This window comes from Puma concolor, chromosome A3 (assembly GCF_028749965.1).
Source record: "Puma concolor isolate L17-30 chromosome A3, mPumCon1.1.hap2, whole genome shotgun sequence".
In the NCBI taxonomy this organism is placed as follows: Eukaryota; Metazoa; Chordata; class Mammalia; order Carnivora; family Felidae; genus Puma; species Puma concolor.
The window spans coordinates 53,124,419-53,144,508 of NC_141669.1; the positions used below are offsets into that span (position 1 = coordinate 53,124,419).

The following is a 20,090-nucleotide window of genomic DNA, read 5'->3' on the forward strand; positions in this document are numbered from 1 at the left end:
GCGCACGGGGGCAGAGAATTGAAATCACTTGGTCAAAGGGAAATTAGCTTCCAGTTTCCATACGAACCCCATTCTATCCCCCAATTAGGGAGGTCTTTGAGAAACAAACTAAATAAAACCCTGCCCCACCTCTATCTAGTACCTTCTGCAATTTTCCGGCAAAACCCAGCAAACCTGCATTTATCAAAGTCCCTATACAGGTGGGTGAGGATTCCTAGCCGATCTGGCACCTGAGAGACAGAGAAAGGGCACAGATAGTTATCAGAAGCAAAGGAAAATAACCAGCTGGCCCACCCAAGTTGACCTTCCTGATGTCTCTGTTTGGAAAGCTGGAATAATGTTTGTTTCTTAAGTTCTAGAGAATATAAAGATTTGAGATTTCTCATTTGAAAAAAGTTGTTTTCCCCACATGGATTCCATCGCTCCTTGTCCTTAGCTTGGATACATACAGCACATATCACAGATCTGGGCTCACCAAGGTGTGTTCAGTAGTTCCTTGAGTTGCTCATGAAAAGATTTCTTTGGGGAAAGGAATCTAAGGACTATCACACATTGCAACCCTGAGTCACAGTGCACATTAGCAAATTAAAGGCCCTATGAAGTCCAGAACCAAGAAATCTATTTGTTTCTCCCAAACTTCTCTGACCACAAACTTCTCTCCCTTCTTTCACCCCAACAAACCGCCTCTGCAGGTCCTGAGGAACCAGTGCTTCCCCAGAATACACTACGAAAATGGAACAAGGGGGCTACAATTTGGGCAGCTACAACAATATATTAAGCATGTTATGAACATGGTCTCTCTTAATCTTTGAAATGACTTTAGAAGAATGACTAAAGGACAAAAGAGGGAGTGGCAGATATATCGGTGGGTGTAGAACCAATCTGTTGGGTCAGGGTAGCTTAACTCCACTTTCCACGGCAACTGCTGTCCAAAGTAATTTTTCTTCCTGGTCCTTCCCCATCCCTCACCTGGGCCCTGGCCAGAGTTTCTCTTTAATCATCAATCCATGAACTTTGAAAACACAGGTCCCATCTTCCAGCAACTCTAATTTCCTTCACTGAGCTGATCCCTAGCCCCTGTAAAGCAGCTCCCACTCAGAGGTGTCTATCAAATAGATTTCTCTTCCTTGTCTCCCCCTTTACCTCAGGTTCAGCTAAAGGCAGCTGTTTCCTAACCCACTACAAGTAAGCATGGCCCAGACAGAGGAAAAGTCAGTCCCTAATGCCCTGGGTAGGAGATTATACCTCCCTCAGAACTTTCCCTGCCCAACTCTTTAATAAGCTGTCCTCCCTGACCCATACAGGCCAGAGACAGCTCATTGTCCAACACACCTGTGCAAACTTCACCTGCTGTCTCTGAGTACACAGTCTCCTGATCTCACCCTGCACTTCTCATTCAAGCCTAAAATGGCATCTGCCTTCATCTCCCAGCAGGGTCTAGCTGCCCAAGAATGAATTCTAGCTAACCACTTGTCCCCAGCCTACCTATTCCTCATGCCTGACAACCTCATGGAATGTATCACCTACATCATTATGAATCCTGTCCTCACTTGGAACTTTTCCATCCTCCAGCTCTGACCCACAACTCACCCCAACTTCCCTTTGGCTCATCCATCTACATTCCCTCCTGCTCAGCAGCCATTGCCCATCCCAGGTGTGCATGTTTACCAGAGGCAGGGGGAAGTACCTGGAAATAGTTGAACATTGCCTGTTTGATGTAGCCAATGTCATGAGGAGCCGCCTCTAGGTTGTCAATAGAGTCAAACACTATTTTCACTGCTTGGTGTGCAATCCAGTAGGCTGTGGAAAGCAGAGAGGACTAAGTAGATGGGGCAATCTCCCTGGGTTCACAGATAGGGAAACTCAGACCTAGACAGGTCAATGATTAGCATGGGTATTACAGCAAATTAGGTGCCCCAACTCCCAGCCTTGGGGCCTCAGTTTAAACTGTACCTGACCAATCCACTAAGGGAAAGCTAGGGGGAAGACAGGACAGCGGAAGCTGTGTCACACTAGCTCCTACCCCAAAATAAAGTCGGTCAGCTGTCACACAAACCACTGTAGTCACTGCCATGGGCTGACCCCAAAGGCCCCTATGAAAATATACACCTGCTACCTATGAAGAGGTCATGCAGGAGGAGCTTCTATACCTCTCTCCTACTAGCAGACTGATACAGGATGTCCTGGCACCTATGGCCTTAACTTTCATAGTGTCAGTTTCTCCCAAAGGACTCCAAAAGTGAACACAGGTAGGCAACAACTATTACGCTGAGGCATGAATCTGAATCTGGATACAGATCACTGCTGAGGACTAAGGTCAACCACTAGTCTGGCACCTCTCAGTCATTATCCTGTACTCAGAACAACTTTTCAGGAGCTGTCTGAGAAAGCCCCAAGGGGTCGGGGGCCAAGGGCAGGGGAGAGGAAGATGGGGAGGTGAAGGAAGAGAAGGGTCCAGGACCCCGAGCCAGAGCCAGGCCCAGTTAGCATGAGCTCACCTGAGCCCTCGTCCCCCATCATGTGGCCCCAGCCGCCACAGCCACTCTCGGAGCCATCCGGGTTGATGAGCCTGCAGTTGGAACCTGTCCCAGAGATGAGCACGATCCCACCTGGGGAAAGGGCATGGGAGGCTCAGTGTAGTCAAGGCCCCCCACGGAGCACACAGCTTCTGAGGAAAGACAGGACAGAAACCAGCCCTGGGCTCACCACCCAATCTTGTAGACATAACCGAGCCCAGCTAGTTTCCTGCCTGAAAGTGGAGGGCCTGAGTCTCAAAGAAGCTCCAGTCTACACAGAGCCCTTCTCTGGAAGACAAGAGGAACACGAGCCTGTCTCCTCTCCCAGCCAAGAGACTACCTGCCTTACTGAGTGCCTATTATGAGCCAGGGATTATGCCAGATCCTGTTCACACAGTGATACTGATTCAACATCCTAAACTACATTTGTGAATACAACTGCCCCATTTTAGAGTGGAGGAAATTGAAACTCAGAGAGTTCTAGAACTTCTCCAAGATGGTACGCTGGCAAAATAGGAACAGAGATTGAAATGCTGATCTTGCAATAATACCAAGGCCCTTTTACACTGCTACCACAGAGCTCCTCCCATTTTCTTTTTAGCACTTGACTGCTTTCCCAGCCATCCTCATCCCCGCACTGCCCCAGGGGCTCCCTCCTCTGCAGTACACTCTTAGGTTTCACTCTTGCCTCCCATCAAGATACTGTTCTGCCCTCCCACCTTCTGTCCGGGCCTTGCTCTGACAGGAACTTAAGCCAATAAAAAGAACAGGGAGAAGGAAACGGGGTATGCTGACGCCTGCCTTCCAGATATTGTAAGACAAGTTCTGCTGGCTATCCTGAAGGGGCTTTCCCAAGAAAACCAGTTCTCAATCTCACCCCTCCCTTCTCCTCACCATCCTGCGTAGCCGTGGCGATGGAGCCGGCAGCATCGGTGGTGATTAAATAGCTTTCACTCAGGTAGGGAAATCGGTCCCTCAGCTCCTCCGTCAGCATCTTTACCGCGTCCTTCTGCTCCCCTCCGCTCAGGGACAGGCCCTAGGCCGCAGGGGAGGTGAGCTAGCGAGCAGCACCCTAGACTCAGCTCCTTTCGCAACCCCCTCCCTTCATGGTGTCTGTCCCTTCTCTCTACGTCGGGGCGTAAGTCCTCCTTCTACCCTAAACATGACCCATCAGAGGGCTGTGGCTGCAAGAGGAACCTGATCTGGGAATGAACCCAAAGAGGCGATTCAACAATGCCAGGTTTGTAGCATGGGAGGGTCAGTAGTGCCCTGAACAGGCGGAAGAGCAAGCAGAGGAGACAGACTTGGTTTGGAACACATGGGGTTTAGCTGGGCCTGCAGAACATCTCACTGAGGCTATGGCCAGGGAGTGGTCAGCACTACAGCAACTTGAGAGAAACATCTGAGCTAAGAATAACGGCTAACATTTAATGAATGCTTATAGGTCAAGCTCTGTGCTGAGCCACAAGAACAGGTGAGAATCTGTGTTTCTACACCAGAGACTAAGCCCTCAAGGCCTTTCACTCTGTCGTTATCAGACTCATCTAGTGAAAATCGCTGTGTTTCTGTGACTTAATTCCCACGCTCTATCCCAGACTCACCAAGCTTCGTAGAGGGACCAGAGGATCCACCCCCGCTTTCATCTTGGCCCTGTTCACCATCTCGTTGATCCTCTCCAAACACTTGTCTTTCCCGATCAGCTGGCCCCAAGCAAGGGAAGAGAAGTTACAAAGGCTTACATGACCTGTGTTGCCCCTAGAGGCTGCTGTAAGTGGCCCCAACCACCACCTTAATGGGAGCTACAGAGAATAAAAGCACAACCAAACCCACTGGTCCCTCACTGTGGTCTTTACCCAGTGGTTTGTGCTGAGTCCATCCGCTTCTGCCAGGATCTGCCCATCCTCTGAGAGTAAAAGGACCTTGGACTGTGAGCCTCCCCTACAGAACACAAGGTGGCACTCAGTCTTACTCAGACAAACCTGCAGGTACGGCTAAGCTTATGCAGTCCTTGTCACAGGCAGAGTCCAGTGAGATGGAGGCAGCTTCGGCAAACCCAAGTCCCGTGCCCAAGCCCACTTCTGTGGTTTGGTGTTTGATGTGCTACCGAAGTGAAACGTTCCTGCTCAGCCTCCCTTGGGAATGTCCTACTTATCCTGCAAGACCCTACTTCTCGATCACCTGGTCCTTGAGACCTCTGACATGTGGCCCACCCCAACCCCCACGGCTGCCTCAGTTAAGCTGTATCAGTGCCCCCATAATTCTCAAGATTCTGTTAAGAATGTTTAGATGTTTTCCTATCTGCCTCTCACTAGACTACCAGCTCCAAGGGACCAAGCTCTGGATCATGTGTCCACCCTCATGCCTGGCACAGCCAGACTCAGTAAATGTGACTAAAGGGAATGGCACACATCTCTGCTTCTTTCACAATAGCTAAAGGCTGCCTTTCAAGGTCCAGTTCCCAGTTCTTCAAGAAACCCTTGGGAGAAACACTGGCCAGATGGCAGGGAGAGTTTATGCCTACTTAGGCAACCAAATGGCAAAATGCTTATTAATGGGGGAAATGGTCATTGGTAGTTTGGTGAGAGGTCTGTGGTGGTGTGATGTACGTTTCTTTATCGATCAGTACTCTTGGGAATATCAGAGGAGGACACCAAACGTCCCACTGTTCAAACTCAAAGACGACAAGAAGTTTCAAGGGTGTAGTCAATGCATGAGGTGGCAGATTCAGTATCCAAAAGAATTTGACAAACTAGAAAAATAGGTCATTATCTTACACATGAATAGAACATGGATAAACACAAGCTCCTGTACTTTTTTTTTTAACAGATAGGATGGGGGAGATCAACCTTAAAAATTCATGTTAAAAAAAAAAAAGACATTGAGTTGCGAGCCAGCAGTGGGATGTGGCTGCCACAGAGGTAATCCCAATTTCAGATTCAAAAGTAAGTACCTGGGCTGAGACAAGAGCCACCCTCTATTAAGCTCGGGTTTGACACACCCACATCCACAGAATGCTTTCACTGGCAGGGGACTTGGCAATCCTCTCATTCATCCCTCTTCTCACTTTACACATGTGATAAAAGCCCAGATAGGGCCAAAGTCTTGCCCACAGTCATACAGGAAGCATTATTACAAAAAATCCAGTAAACGAGCTTTTAAGCAGGAAAAATCCAAGAATGACAGCGGGCTCGATCTAGCGTGAGGAGCCTGAAGTGCCGACAAGAACAGAGGGGTTCCAGACACTGGTACAGGCTAGCACTTGGGCTACCCTCTGGCAAAGGTCTTTGTCCTGGCTTCCACCACACTCCCACTCCCCACCCCAGTCCAGCAACTTCACACCTGACACCAGTTCAGCCAAACTCTCTCCAGGGTCGGGAATGAGGAAAAGGAACTTCTCTAGCTGGGGCCGGTGGAGTGGGTCTTCGTGGGAAAAAGAGGTGTGATTCCACCGTGAAACATAAAAGACCCCGCGCCCCGGCTGTGGCCACGGCACACGATCCCGCGCGGAAAGGCATCGCTGCGCTTGCACACACCCCTCCTCCGCAAGGCCCCCGCACTTCAGAAGCCTAAAGCGGCCAGACCCTAAAGTGGGAGGTCCCCAGCCTGCCAGCCTGGGCACGGGCTTCCTTCCGCCCTCCGACCGTTTCCAAGCCGCCCCTCCCGGGTTCCCTCCGCCGGGCCGCACTCACCCCTCTACACCCCCGTAGAGAGCGGCCATGCCGGTAGTGCGCCGCCGCAGCCGCCGATCCCGCTGTTCGGTTTCCTCCCGCCCACCTGCCCGCTCCGCCCCGCCCCGCGTCACGTGAACGTCCGCGCCGTCCAGCTGACTGCGCGGGGCGTGGCGCAGCGAGCCGCCGCTAGCCTGGGGCGGAACCAGTGAGGGCCTCTGCGGCAACTCCGGACCCCGGCCGGATCCCTCCCCACCAACTGGACCCTGCCTCCGGAGATGATACCAGATTCCAAATGAAGGAGCCAGAAAGGTGTGTCCGGTTCCCACCTGCTGGAAACGTCAGTGCCCTGCCCACCCCCCAGCGCCCGGAAGTTGCTGGCAGCCCCGCCTCGCGCGTGCGCACAGCCTGTGAGCCACGTTGGCTGTCGGTGACGGACTCTGAGACTGAGGTGCGACCAGTTCCCTGAGTGGATGTGGGCCCCCGGGGCGCTGAGCGCACAAGTTAGGGGCACTGCGTTAAAAATTAGGATGGCCAACCCGGCACCTGCCTGGAGATGGCAAAAGTCACGCTTGCGCGTACAAGCACCACGCAGACTTTTTGCTGCGCTCGTGCCGAATGTGCGTAACCGGAAGTAACTAGAATTGGGCTGGGAAAGAAGAGCCCTCGAGGCTGGCCTTGCAACCCGGATAAGGGGGCGGTCAGCTCTTAGTACCCGCTCAGTTCAAGTCTTTGTGCAGGGAGGGTATTTGCGGGGACATAGACTACAAAACTTTTGTTGCCCTCCAACTACCACCCCACTCTCCTTTACACGGAATTGGAAAAGGGAAAGAGCGAGAAGGGGAGGGGGGCGGGGAATACTAGCCATGGTTAGGAGCCGGGCTGGGGCTCCTGCAGCACTCAGCCGACTCCTCCAGGCTGCTCGGGGCCCACGATGGGACAGCTTGTCAGGTCAGGAGGGAAGTCAGCTGCCTTTGGCATCTCTTCAGCCTTAGGGAGGAGTCCTAGCCTGGTCCCTGCTCTGCCCTCCCCTCCTCCCCGCGACGTAACTTGCATCTCCTTCTAGAGAAACCCTGCATTAGTAGCTTCTTTCCCTGATAGCCAGTTGGGTCTGGTTATGTTTTGGTGTGAACCTTTGGCATATATGTGCTTTTTTAGACTGGAAGAGAGGAGTCTTTATCTCATGTCTTACCTATTTGGGACGCTGAAACACCACATTGGACCCTTCAAGTGTAGTTAAAATGTAAATCACTGCGTCATAGAGAATATCAGAGAGAGGATTTTTGTATGCCCATTTGTATCATTTACGTTCCTAGAACATCTGAGCTGGGAAGTGCTTAATCTAACACACGTTTTTAGAATAATGGAACTCATAGATTCTGGTGGGATTAAACTGGGCAGGATTTTTAGAGGAGAGGAGATTACAGGTGGATTTGAAAGGACTGTGCCTTTTTGCACACTAGTGCAGTCAGCTTTGGGACCTGTATGTGTGACAAAGTTTCCCTTTGTACTGCTTGTTTAGAAAAGGAAGCAGAAGGGGCGCCTGGGTGGCGCAGTCGGTTCAGCGTCCGACTTCAGCCAGGTCACGATCTCGCGGTCCGGGAGTTCGAGCCCCGCGTCGGGCTCTGGGCTGATGGCTCAGAGCCTGGAGCCTGTCTCCGATTCTGTGTCTCCCTCTCTCTCTGCCCCTCCCCCGTTCATGCTCTGTCTCTCTCTCTGTCCCAAAAATAAATAAAAAAAAGTTGAAAAAAAATTTAAAAAAAAAAAAAAAAAGAAAAGGAAGCAGAAGAGAAAGTGCCCAGATTCCAAGATTCCAATGCAAGGATTAAGTTCACCACAAATTAGCTGATGACCTTGGGTGAATTACACACAATTGCTGCCGCTTCTCATCTACAAAATGGAAATGCTAAACATCCACCTCCCCAGAATAACACAGAATTTAAATAAATATCAGAAGAATTTTGGAACCCTTGAGTACACAGATTTTAACTAATTTTTATTTACATAGTTAATTACCATGTGCTGTCCAGCACGCTAGCCATATGGGACTTCTGAACACTTGAAATGTGGCTAGTCCAAAATGAGATGTGCTGTAATTGTAAAATACAGGATTGCAAAATAAGCTAACAAACAGAGACCAGCTTTGAAAACTCCCTGAGAGGACAAAACCAGTCTAGTCAAACAAACAAGGCTTAATTTAGCTTATTTTGCAAGACTAACTTGACCTGGGTCATTTCTTGCTTTTTCCTCTAGAAATCATAAGCAAACTGTTTCCCAAGTTTCATAAGAAGTAACCACTGACCAATTCCCTATCATTTAAGAAAATTTTAATGTTATAACAGCAGAGGCCACTTGTAGGCAAACAGGCTTGAGCAATGGAATGTAGAAAAGGCCCACAAGGGCTCCCTGGCTGAGTACAGACAGGCGCATTGGGCCACCCACCTCAAAATATCCCTAGGCCCTAACTGACCAATGGGCTACTTACAACCAGGCATAGTTACCAAAAAAGGGAGAATTCCATACGTGGCCGTACCTCATCTTCCCCCTTTAAAAACAGCCCCCACCCACTGCCTTGTTGTCCACAGCTTCTCCTTTGCTGTTTTGCCTGCTTCTCCCTTGTGGTGTATTCAATAACCTGTTTCCTTTGTTTGCTGAAGGTGAATTCTTTCACCTCCCGAGCCAGCAGCTTCCACCTGATCTTTGCCCCACATTTTGGAGGCCCCATCTATCAAGACAGATAACCCATTTAGACACCATAAACAACCAATCACAGTAAAGAATAAACAGTCACTGTTTTGTCACTAAACAAGCTGTTTTATAACAATATGTGACAACAGTGAACCTCATTCCATGTTTTGGTTTGAGTGCTCCTAGTTTGCAAACTCTTTATTTTGGAGTGTGCACAGTAAACTTTTACTACTTCAATGACTCATTGGTTTTACTTCTGTTATTTCTGAACTTTTGACAGCATTGTACGTTATACTTCCATAAAACTCTTACATGTACCTTTATCTCGTTTGATCATTTTACCAACCCCATGAAAATACCAGAGACTTCTAACCACATATTACAACTGAGGAAACTGAGGCTCTGAAACCAAAGTTTTAGTTTAGGCTTACACAAATAAATGTTCCTTACTATGGGTGTGGTAGTTATGGGAAGGAAATAAAGATGTTGCAATAGAGACAAGTGTTAACCTCTATTTAGCTTTGTAAAAGTTTAATGGCCCATTATACTGGGCTTGCAACATCCCAACAGCCCCTCCTGTGATGCTCATGTGGTTGGTAAAGTCCTCTTCTGCAAGCCACAGTCTTGTTCTCTGTCTTCCCTTTTTTGTCCCTGTGAGTCCAGGGAGGCCATATTTCCATTGGGAGTGGGGATTGGGGCAGGCAAAGGGGACAGTAGGAAAATATCTTCTCTCCCAAATCCACTTATGATCTTGGGGCAGAGGACTTTGGGGCCCAAGGTCCTCAACAGGTTATGTTGACTTCAAGGCACAACAACTGTTTTTAGTCACTGATGTGGATAACAAAGGTAAAAGAAATGTAGATAAATTTCCTTATAACCTGCAGCAAATACTTGACAAATACTTGAAACAGGCAGAGTATAACATTCCTCCAGGAACACCCAATTGTCTTAATGCTTTGCTGGAGGGAGGAACAAGTGGTTAACTGATAAAGATCACAGTAAACTAGTGGTTAACTGACAGAGATCACAGTCAGGCAGGACTTGAGTCTGTATCAGTTTGCAACTGTCTTAATGATTTACAAGAAAAACGATCTTATCAATAGCCAAACTTCCAGAAACCTATAGATTCAAAGTCCTGGGACCCTGTCATCACCCTCCCCTCCATAGGGTAGAAAATCATATATAATCAGTCACTCATAATCCCAGGGCAGCTCTTTGTGTCCACGGGTCTTGTCCCCATGCTTTAATAAAACCACCTTTTTGCACTAAAGATGTGTCAAGAATTCTTTCTTGGCCATTGGCTCCTAACCCCCACATTTCCACATCACTAACCACTGTATTTCCAGGGCTAACCTCAGTACAGGGCAGGTGAGAGGAGTACAGGGCTAACCTCAGTGCAGGGCAGGGTAGTTTTGAGCGTGCTTATAAACTATAAAGCACTGTACTGCAGTCATGAGAGGTAGTAAATGCCCCACTGTGAACGAAAGAAGGAAACGAACAATTTTGTTTTGTTTTCAATGTTTTTGAGAGAGAGAAAGGAAGACAGAATCCAAAGCAGGCTCTGCGCTGTCAGCAAAAAGCCCGGTGTGGGGCTCAAACCCATAAACCTTGAGATCATGACCTGAGCTGAAGTCAGACACCTAACCAACTGAGCCACCTAGGCGCCCCCAAGCTGTTTCTATAGCACAGACAATTTGCAGAACTGATTGAGGAGAGAAAGATGTTTGGAGAAAACAGAAGGGAAACTGGCCTGGGGGAGCAAGAGTTGGAGAAGTGGTCAAGGGGCCTCAAAGGGATCCAGCCCTAATTTGTCCTGAATTGGGAAGCTGCCAGCACAAGTGTGACCTCAGCACTGCTTAGGATTATTAATCTGGCAGGTTCCTTATACCAGGACAAATGGAAGGGAAGAACCTGGAGCAGGGAGACATTTAGAAAGCTGGGGCAATGGCCCAGGCAAGAATGAGATGAACAAGGAATTGATAAGGGATAAGGTAGAGCAGAAGTCAGGAGGAGAGATCCAAGAGGTCCTGCTGACCTCTCTCTCTGTTGATCTGGGATGAGGGCAGAGACAGAAGCTGGAGTTCACTTTCCCACAGTGAAAGAAGACAGGTAAGGAGCTCCCTTACTAAGGATGGAGGTGGGACTCCAGGGCTGGTAAGGCAAGAGACAGGCTCTTCCAGACCTGCAGGACAGTCAGAAGATGTGAGGAGGGGTATGAGAGACAGAGTGCAGAAGCAGGTGTAGATGGTTGACTATAAATAACCTATCTGATCTTCTAGTCTCCTGCCCTCGACCTGAAGATGTGGGGTCTTAGGCCAGTGCAGCCATCCCAGAAAATCAGGTTGGTTTATTCCTTCTTCCTGAGTGTGTGGGTGTCTGTGTGTGTGGTTTATATGCATGTTTTGGCCTACGTGTACCTACCTATATGTAGGTGTATATATATTTATTTATATATTTGGACCTGTATAGGCTTCTAAGTGACTTCTGTGTTTACAAGCACATGTATTTGAGACAATATCTTTATGCATTTTTCTGTACTTAGTGTACATATCAAATTACAATTAGAATTTCAATTCTTTTTTTTAATGTTTATTTTTTGAGAGAGAGAGAGAGAGAGAGAGAGTACGTGCGCGTGAGTGGGAGGGGGGCAGAGAGAGAGGAAGACAGAATCTGAAGCAGGCTCCAGGCTCGGAGCTGGCAGCACAAAGCCTGATGTGGGGCTCGAACTCACTAACCATGAGATCATGACCTGAGCCGCTTAACTGACTGAGCCACCTAGGCACCCCTAGAATTTCAATTCTTAAAGGAACCTAAGCAATCCTGGATACGTAGGCACCTCTGAGCAGACACATAGATGTATAAATGTAACTTTGCAGTGCTATGCTGGAACTGTCTTACACTAGCTCACAAAGAACTAATTGTGCACATCTTTCTAACTTGCATTAGGTGATAATCACATTATAGCTCGAAATTGCCATGGTGGGAATATTTACAACACAGAAATCAATAACTGCTATAAATCAGGTTGTTGTTTTCCAGAAAGCTGACTGCTAAACACTTACCAGCTCACACTGGGTATATATGTTTTATGTGTGTATGAGACATCTGTGCTCTGTGTATATCAGTACATATATGTACATAAAAGTACATATATGATGGGGCACCTGGGTGGCTCAGTCCATTAAGCGTCCAACTTCACCTCAGGTTATGATCTCACAGTTTGTGGTTTCGAGCCCTGTGTCAAGGCCTGCGCTGACAGCTCAGAGCCTGTGCCCTGCTTCAGATTCGGTGGCTCCCTCTCTCTCTGCCCCTCCCCCACTCATGCTCTGTCTCTCTCAAAAATAAATAGATAAACAAAAAAAGAAGTACATGTATGAAAGTATGTACCTGTGTAGTGGGTTCACTTTTTGATAGACCACAAACTCAGGGGTGCTAAACTGCAACTCATTTCCTACAACTAAGATTAATTCCTGTCTTAGTCCTCCACTATTAATCTAATCATGTACAGGTGAACTCAGTCATTTCAGGTTTCAGTGTAGACCAAACACTTGCGCCCCCCTCCCACAATAGTTCCCCAGGTTTGCATCTGAGGGCCAGGGTTAAATAACATGCAGCAGCGTGAAGAGGCGCGGCCATACCAGCTGCCAAGATGCCCAGTTCTCCTGTGAGGGCCTCTAACCAGTCTCCCTCTCCTGAGATTTTTCCAGGCCCCAGGAAGCCTCTAGTTGTTCAGTCTAGACTGCCATTTTTGGAACATGTCCTCTTGTCCGGTTCAGAGGGGTTAGTTTCCTTCCTCCTGGTCTCCTGGACTCTCCCTCCAGGATGCCCCCTCCAGGATTAATGGGGTGGGGGGGTGGGGGGGTGGGGGGGGAGAGGAGCATCATGTCACCTAACTACACAACACCCATAAGATAAACTGCAAGCCCATCTCATAGAGACCAAAATGCCCATAGGTCAAGGGCCTCACAGAGGGCCAAGCTGGGGTTTGAACCCAGTTCTTTCTGACTCTAAAGCCTTTCCACTCTACCAGATGGCCCCAATTCTCAGCAGATTAGGGGCACTTGGTACATACTTTTGGTCAGGATGCCTTAGGCCACTGATGCTCAATAAATCATAGAATTCCAAATTCCGTCATCTGACTTTGTACCAACTGTTGTTACCTGCCCTGACGCTGTGGTACAGCAGGAAATCCAGAAATAAGTGTACCCGGAGCGAGGGCCAGGAGGCTGACCCTGTAGGGAGTCTGAGACACGTAAAGGGGTGGGCGGGGGGGGGATGAGTCTCACCAACTTCCACTCCCCAGCCTGTCCCATTCCTTTCTCAGGATTTGTTCTTTGGCACCTAGCTGGAGCTCTGGACCCAGAACTTTCTGAGCTGCCGACAGTCTGTGTCCCAGGAGGGAAGGGCAAACCACTGAGGGTGGGGTGGGTTAGGCAGACAAGCCCTGAGGTCAGATGCTCCCAGGAGGGAAGAGGTCCCTCCATTGCAAGGGAGAGGCGGGTAGAGGGGAAGCCTCATCTCTTCCAGGCCCCTGCCTTGCCTATATGCAAATGTAGGGAAACCAGACACCCCCTTTAATAAAATTACTTCTTTTTCCAAAAATAAAGAATTGTAGTTTTTATTGAGACAACTGTAGCAATTGTAAGCAATACTACAGAGAGATCCCAGGGCCTGTAGCACAATATCACACCCAGATATTGACACAGATCTATCAGTCTCCCAGATTTTCCCAGTTTCCCTCTACCTGCTTTCGTGTGTGCACATGTGTGTGTATGTGTGTTAGTTCTGTGTAGTTTCATCACAATTGTAGGTCCATATGTCGGCTGCCACAGTCCCGTCTCCACAAGGATCCCGCAAAGTGCCCCTTTTTTATCCACACTCCCTCCCTTCCTCCATCCCCTTTCCTGATCCTGGCAACCACTAGTTTGTTCTTCATTTTCCATAACCTTGTAATTTCAAGAATGTGATATAAACGGAAGCTTTTTTCACAAAGCACAGTTCCCTGGAGGCTCATTCAAGTTGTCGTATGTCTCAGTAGCTCCTTCCCATTGCTGAGTAGCATTCCACCATTTGGATGGAGTGCATTTCTTTCTAGTGAAATATTTCCCACATACAAAATCCTATATAATGGACATAAAGGTTATAAAGTTGTGGCTCCTTATCTGCAAATCCTTGAGCCTCACAGAAGAATCTGAAAAATAAGGAGAAACTCCATGTTTTGGCACCCACCCTTGAGCACTAGTGGCTGAGTATTTGTCCCCAGGCTGGGTGGGACTGTTTTCTGGGAAGGGGCTGAGCAGAGCCCAGTGTCCCAAGCCTGCAGGTGTTGGGACCTCAGAAGGGAGAAGAGGTAAATAAACCTCTGCCAGACTAGCACCTGTCTAGACAAGAGCCTCTCTTTCTACTCTGACTTCTTTTGGACAGAGGAGGCTGTCCGGAGCCAGTAGAGGCTGGGCAGGGACCCCCTCAGAGCAAGTCCCCACCAGCACCAGCTGCTGCCTGGGGATGGGACAAGTGCAAGGGCAGTCCTAGGATCAGACAGGCCTCTGCCAGCAGGGCTCCTGGAAGGAGGTGGGAATTCAGGACCCAGACCTCTGGGGCTTTGTCTCCCAGAGCTGAGCCTGGCTAGGATCCTCTTATCAGGCACTAAGTGTCTGTGTTTGGACACACAGTAAGCAGCTCAAGCCTTGGACTGGCACAGGACCTCCAGGGAGAGCCCATGAGAGAAGGAGTGGTCCCCTGAGTCAGGTAGAGGGAGAGAAGTGAGGAAAGCACAGGCTGGGAGATTTGCTCCAGGGCAGCCAGGTGTTCTGACTGGCTCTGCCACTCCCTACAGGTGCCCAAAAGACTTCCCTAACAGCCCAAGCTCCCTCCTCCCAGAATCCTGAGGGTTTTCGACCTCCTCCTCAACTTACCCTTTCTATCGGCCAGAGTTGCATCTCTGTGTGAGGGTGAGCCTGCTCCCTTCTAACCCGGCCCCTTTAGGACTCTCCCAAGGGTGGGAACCCCTCCCTGAAAATCTGACACGCAGAAGTGAGGGAAAGGGGCTCCTAGTGGCAACCAGCGGATCGCTTCTGAGCACCTCTACGTGCCTGCCAGGGCTTGAACCAGGCTGCAGGTGGACAGACGTGGGTCTCACAGACTGGCTGGGCAGGCAAGGCGTCACCTCCTAGAAAGTTCACGCAGAAGCTCAGAAGTCACAGGGAGGCAGCAGATGAGTCTGTTGAGGACTGTGGACTCAGTACAAACAGAGGTCAGAGAAGAAAGGGGTTAGAGTGGCCTAGAACTCTCAGCAAGGCTTTTGTGGAGGAGGGATGCCACCTGGGTCTTGAAAGACTGGTAGGAACTGACTGGACAGGCAGAAGGGGCAGGAAGAGCACTGTGAATGAAGTAAGAGGGGTGAGTAGGAGAGTCTCTGCAGGGCAGGGGCCAGGATGAGTGGGATTCTTTAGGACTCCAGAGCCAGGATGCAGAGTGTCTTGTGAGGGCGGGTAACTTCCCTTCCCTGGCCAGTATGACCTGGCCAGTGTGACCTGTGGGGCAGAAGACTAAACAGAAGGAAGAAGAAGGCTGAGCAGTAGCCTAATCAGTTGAAACAGGCCTCTTGCAGGGTGCCATGCAGGGCTCAGAGAGCTCCTGAGCTCCTTGGAGCTGACCCCTGCTATTGAAATATGTTGAAATACCTGCAAAGAAGCAATGAAACCAGTGGTCTGGTTTGTGCAGGACTGAGGGAGGTCCTGGGATATGGGACTTGCAGTTGTAAAAATGGGATGAGTTGGTCACCCTTTAAAAACAATCCTTTCTGGAGAGGGCCATCCTAGAGCAAGTCTGAAGGGGCTGCCCCAACGATCCATGACACATTATATGACTCAAGTATTTTTTAGGAGAAATGTTCAGATTTCAGCTCTATAGAATTGTCTTCCAGTACTTTAGGAGAGCAGGATTTACATGTGACAGCAAATAACAGAATGAAGTATTACCCACAGAGCAATTCCGGAATGTTTCCCAAATGCTGTTTCCTCAGGAGATGTTAACTGGTAATTCCAGAACAAAGACTTCCTGTGATTCTTGGGAACACAGTCCTCTACCATCCGTCCGCCTGCCATACCCTAACCATGGAGAGTTCTGCTGCCTGTCAGTACATTAAGGCTCAGAAAAGCCCCAAGGGAGAGAAACCTGTTTCATCCTGTTTAATGGCTCAATAAACAAGGTTATTTGCACAGAAGGAGCCTTGTCTTTACCCCCGCTGCAAATGCTTTCACCCAACACATACAAATTTTCTCATAATTCCAGACTGGAAAACTCTGGAAAAGAACATAGATCTATAGGATCACCCACTTCATGCTCCTGGAGGGCCTGTACCAACTCAGTAATCCCATGGGCAGACTTTAAAGATAATCCAGTTAGAAGCGTAATGTCCATTCGTGTTGAATTTCTCTCTCTCTCTCTCTCTCTCTCTCTCTCTCTTTTTCTTTAATAATCCATTGTCTTTTAAATGCTGGACTTTTCCGCTCTTCACCCTAAGGCCTCAGGCTTGGGCTTTGATTCTCTCTGGGCTGGAACCACCAGAAGCCTTGGATCATCCTCTTGCCTTGCAGGGTAGGAGGAGGGGCTGGTTGTCCTCCACTCCTCCTTCCCTGGGGCAGCCCAGATTCCGGGTCAGTAAGACCTTGGCCTGCCCCAGCCTTTTCCTCCTAAGGAGAGGGGCAAGGTGGCTGTCAGCTCTCCAGACCCAGAGCAGGGGTCAGGGCTGGCCTGGGAGGCCCAGAGCCTGTTGTGGACCTTCTCTAGCACACTGCCTCTCTGGGTGGTGGAATATATCAAAGGAGGTCACTGGAGTTGTTGACCAGATGGGGTTTGTGCAGTCATAAATCCCCAGCTGGGGCACTGGGGGAAGAAAGACAGGGGAGGGATGGTGCTGCCCCAATCCTCCCTGAGCTCTGCAGTCCCCTACATGGGGCAGATCAGGCAAGGGTGTGGCCACAGGTTGGTTGCAAAACCAGGCCAGAGCACCAGTAGAGGGGCCTCCCTGGAGGAGGCAGCATTGGAGGATGGCATGGAGAGTGACAGATATTACAGTCCCAAACTGGAAGGAAGCTTGGGGCCTGGCAAAACTGTGAAAGGATATAAGTTAGGATCTGGAAGAATGAAAAGTGGGAGCAAGGAGAGCACCTCTGTACAGGAAACCAGGTCTTGAGCTTTCTCAAGGCCCAGGCACAACCCCACTGTCTGGGAAGAAAGTCAGATAACCCAGCACCCACCCAGGATCCCAGACACGGCTGAGGAAAATCCACTTTATCTTCACCCAAACCCTAATATCTCAGAAATGGGGTGTGGTGGCATTAAGCTAGGGCAGCTGCTTCTACTCTAAAAACGGTTCACTGAAAATCCCTGGCAATGGGGTGTTGAGAGCATAAGCGTATCAAGCTTACGGCCCTGACAGATGGATACAAGCAAGGATCGATTTTAATGTTCGAGTTAGCGGTGTGTTTTCTTCCCACCTTTCAGGACCTCCCCCCCCCCCCACCCCCTGCCATATCAGGGGATGTGTACTTTAACAGAAACCCTGTGGGAGAGCAAGGATTGACCTAGCGGGCCCAATGTCCGATGGTGGCATTTCAGGTGCTGTGACAGAGATCTTTGGGCTTGGAATCTTCCCCATACTCCTGTTATCACACCACAGCCCTTAGGCACATGCCCACCCCACGGCCAATCCTGGTTGCTGAGATATCTCTGCTCCCTTTCGGGAGTGAGAGGAGCGGGGGCCACTGTCAGAGGGCCTCGCTGGCCCAGCCGGTCCCACATGGCCGGGCATGTGCGGTTCAGTGGCCGGCTGAGGCCTAAGCAGAGGGGACAGCAGTGCCTTTCCTGAGACAAGTGGGAAGAAGGTATCAGCCATGGCTGACCGAGCGGTGACCCAAGGCCCAACACAGAGCCAATTAGCGGCCACCACGATGGCGGTGGACTTGCCGCAGCTTCCACGGGAAGCCCCACGTGCAACTGGCGTGTCAGGCTGAGTTAGCACGGGGAGGGCTGAGTGGAGTCCTGCTGGAGGCTGCCTGGATGGGGGAACATGGGTGATAACACTTCCCCCTGGGCTCTGGGGAGCCGGGCACGTGAGCACGCATGCCTCTGCTTGTGCCTGCGCCCATGTGCGTGGTTGTGAGTGCTCATGCGCACATTCACAATTGAGGACTTGTGTGTCTGTGTGCCTGCCTGCTCATGTTCGTTCAGCACGTTTCGTTCATTTAACGTACTTTGTGTGTCCACTTCATGCCGACTTTGTGTGCACTTGGGCATTCTGAGACTAAACGGGCCAAAGTCTCTGCCCTCATGGGGCTTCCATTCTAATGGGAGAGACAAAAAAGAAACAAATAAACATCTATGTGGAAGCACAGTAGTAAGTGCCACGGGGAAAGGTAAAACAGGAAATGGGGTAGGGGAGTTATTTGAGAGTGTGATCAGGGAGGACCCCTCTGAAGAGGTGACCTTCACCTAAATGATGGCAGCCTGTTGAATATCAGGAGGAGGATGGCTGTAGACAGATGGCGGGCATCGGGGACAGAGCAAGGGGAGTTAGAATTCTACCACGCTGCCGGTGTGCATGGCGTGGACAGGAGGAAAAGGGGGATTCCACAGCTGTGGAGACATCTGATGGTCCAGACAGTGGGACAGCCCTCTGGGTAAAAATCTATTTGCCCAGCTCAGCTCTAAGGGGTAATTCTGACCCTCCCCCAAATCCAGTCCCAGGGTCGAGCACACAGAGACCTCTCTACTTGTGCGGGTCCCGACTGTCCCCAGGCACAGTCCCCTCAGCTCTGCCAATCCAATTGTGCCCATATAGTGCCAGCCACAGGAAGCCATTGCCCAGGAAGAGAAAACAGGACCCTCCCAGCCCTAAAACCAGAGCCTGAAACCGGTCTCATCCTAGTAGCCAGAGGCAACTGGCGTGATGTGTAGGACCTGCTGGCAGGTCGGTGTGATGTGATGGCTGAGAGGCTGGAGGGGAACACTGGGGATCCAGCCCAGGCTCCCCTTCGGAGGTCTGGCATTGTGTAGCAACCAGGGTGGAAAAGAGGGAAGCTGGTGGCCTCTCCAGCCCTTGCTGTCTTGCCCAATCCCTCTTCACAAACAAGGCAGGATCCAGCTCCCAGCAAAGAGGCCAAGAGCCAGCTTCAGACCTTGCCTTCTATTGTCTAAACCCCACAGCCCTGGAACAGAGAGCCTCATTAGCTCAGGAGGGGAAGCTGAGCTGTGCCCTGCTCAGGAGACCTCCAGGAAAGGGCAGGTGAAAGAAAGGAAAGGGAGGTGGTTGGGTGGGAAACACTGTTATTGCCTTGCCAAACCAGCCAGAGCCTTCCTGCCACCATGGAAGATTGACTTGGGTTTCCCAGGATGATGTCAGGCATGGAGCCTGTGTCCATGTGTCTCACTGGGAGCTGTGTCTGTGGGTCTACTTGTGCATGTGTGCTTTTGATATCTAGGTCAGTCTGGTACCTTTCTGATTGTTCACGTGTCTGTGAGTGAGTCCCATGTGCCTATATGTCTGCCTGTGGGCCCCTCTGTGGCCCCTGAACATGCAGGCTGTGTGGGGGCCTCTATGTGTACATGCCTTTCTGGGCATGAGTGGGCGAGTTGTCTTGAGGTTTGTCACCTGTCAGCCTCTGAGGTCTGTACCACCCTGTTCCTTAGCCTGGCCCTAAGGCTCTGGGGAGAAGCTGCCTGCTCCACTCTTGTCAAGGCTGTAGACAGGGTGGCAAGGAGACTCGTAGTTCTTGGAGATGTGATTCTGCTGCTGTTGGCTGGCAGAGATTTGCACTTAGCTTTGCCTACATGTTGCCACCCACCCCACCCCCACTCCCGCTGCCACAGCTAGCCAGACCAGTGGCATGCTGATTCTGGCCTCTTACTGGCCTCTGGCTATGGCTTCAGGCTCTCATCACTGTTGCTGCCCACGCTGAAGGAGTATGGAGGCTGGGGATGAGGAAAGGCAGGCAGGCTGGCTGGGACAGCAGTTCATCCAGTATGTTGGGCTCAGATTTCAGATTTGGGAGGAAATTAAGAGGTAATCTGGCCCTCTTCCCCAATTGAACCGGTTTTGTCAGCTACAGTTGTGGCTCCGTGTGAGGGTGAGCCTGCTCCCTTCTAACCCGGCCCCTTTAGGACTCTCCCAAGGGTGGGAACCCCTCCCTGAAAATCTGACACGCAGAAGTGAGGG

The 20,090-nt window shown here is 50.2% G+C and overlaps 1 protein-coding gene and 1 long non-coding RNA gene across 5 annotated transcripts in view; one reads left to right on the forward strand and one right to left on the reverse strand.

Moving 5' to 3' along the window:
• Positions 1–6,330, reverse strand: part of NAGK (N-acetylglucosamine kinase) — a 39,961-nt gene extending 33,631 nt beyond the window's left edge. Inside the window, exons 1-7 of one of the 3 annotated variants that reach the window (XM_086700905.1) lie at positions 6,206–6,330; positions 4,370–4,454; positions 4,118–4,216; positions 3,411–3,552; positions 2,499–2,609; positions 1,688–1,800; positions 143–230 (exon numbers count right to left, since the gene is read on the reverse strand). In XM_086700905.1, coding sequence (XP_086557031.1) covers positions 143–230; positions 1,688–1,800; positions 2,499–2,609; positions 3,411–3,552; positions 4,118–4,216; positions 4,370–4,454; positions 6,206–6,234 — 667 coding nt within the window. In that variant the 5' untranslated portion in view covers positions 6,235–6,330. The remainder of the gene's footprint in view (positions 1–142; positions 231–1,687; positions 1,801–2,498; positions 2,610–3,410; positions 3,553–4,117; positions 4,217–4,369; positions 4,455–6,205) is intronic. The other 2 variants (XM_025932014.2, XM_086700906.1) reach the window with 2 other exon arrangements.
• Positions 6,331–6,369: 39 nt separating this feature from the next.
• Positions 6,370–16,097, forward strand: LOC147582445 (uncharacterized). Of its 2 annotated transcripts, none has more exons than XR_015249123.1 (3): positions 6,370–6,496; positions 11,152–11,213; positions 15,897–16,097. It is a non-coding gene; the product is annotated as an uncharacterized LOC147582445 (long non-coding RNA). The 2 variants fall into 2 exon arrangements; XR_015249122.1 differs by lacking the exon at positions 6,370–6,496 and adding an exon at positions 6,505–6,635.
• The last annotated feature ends 3,993 nt before the right edge of the window (positions 16,098–20,090 follow it).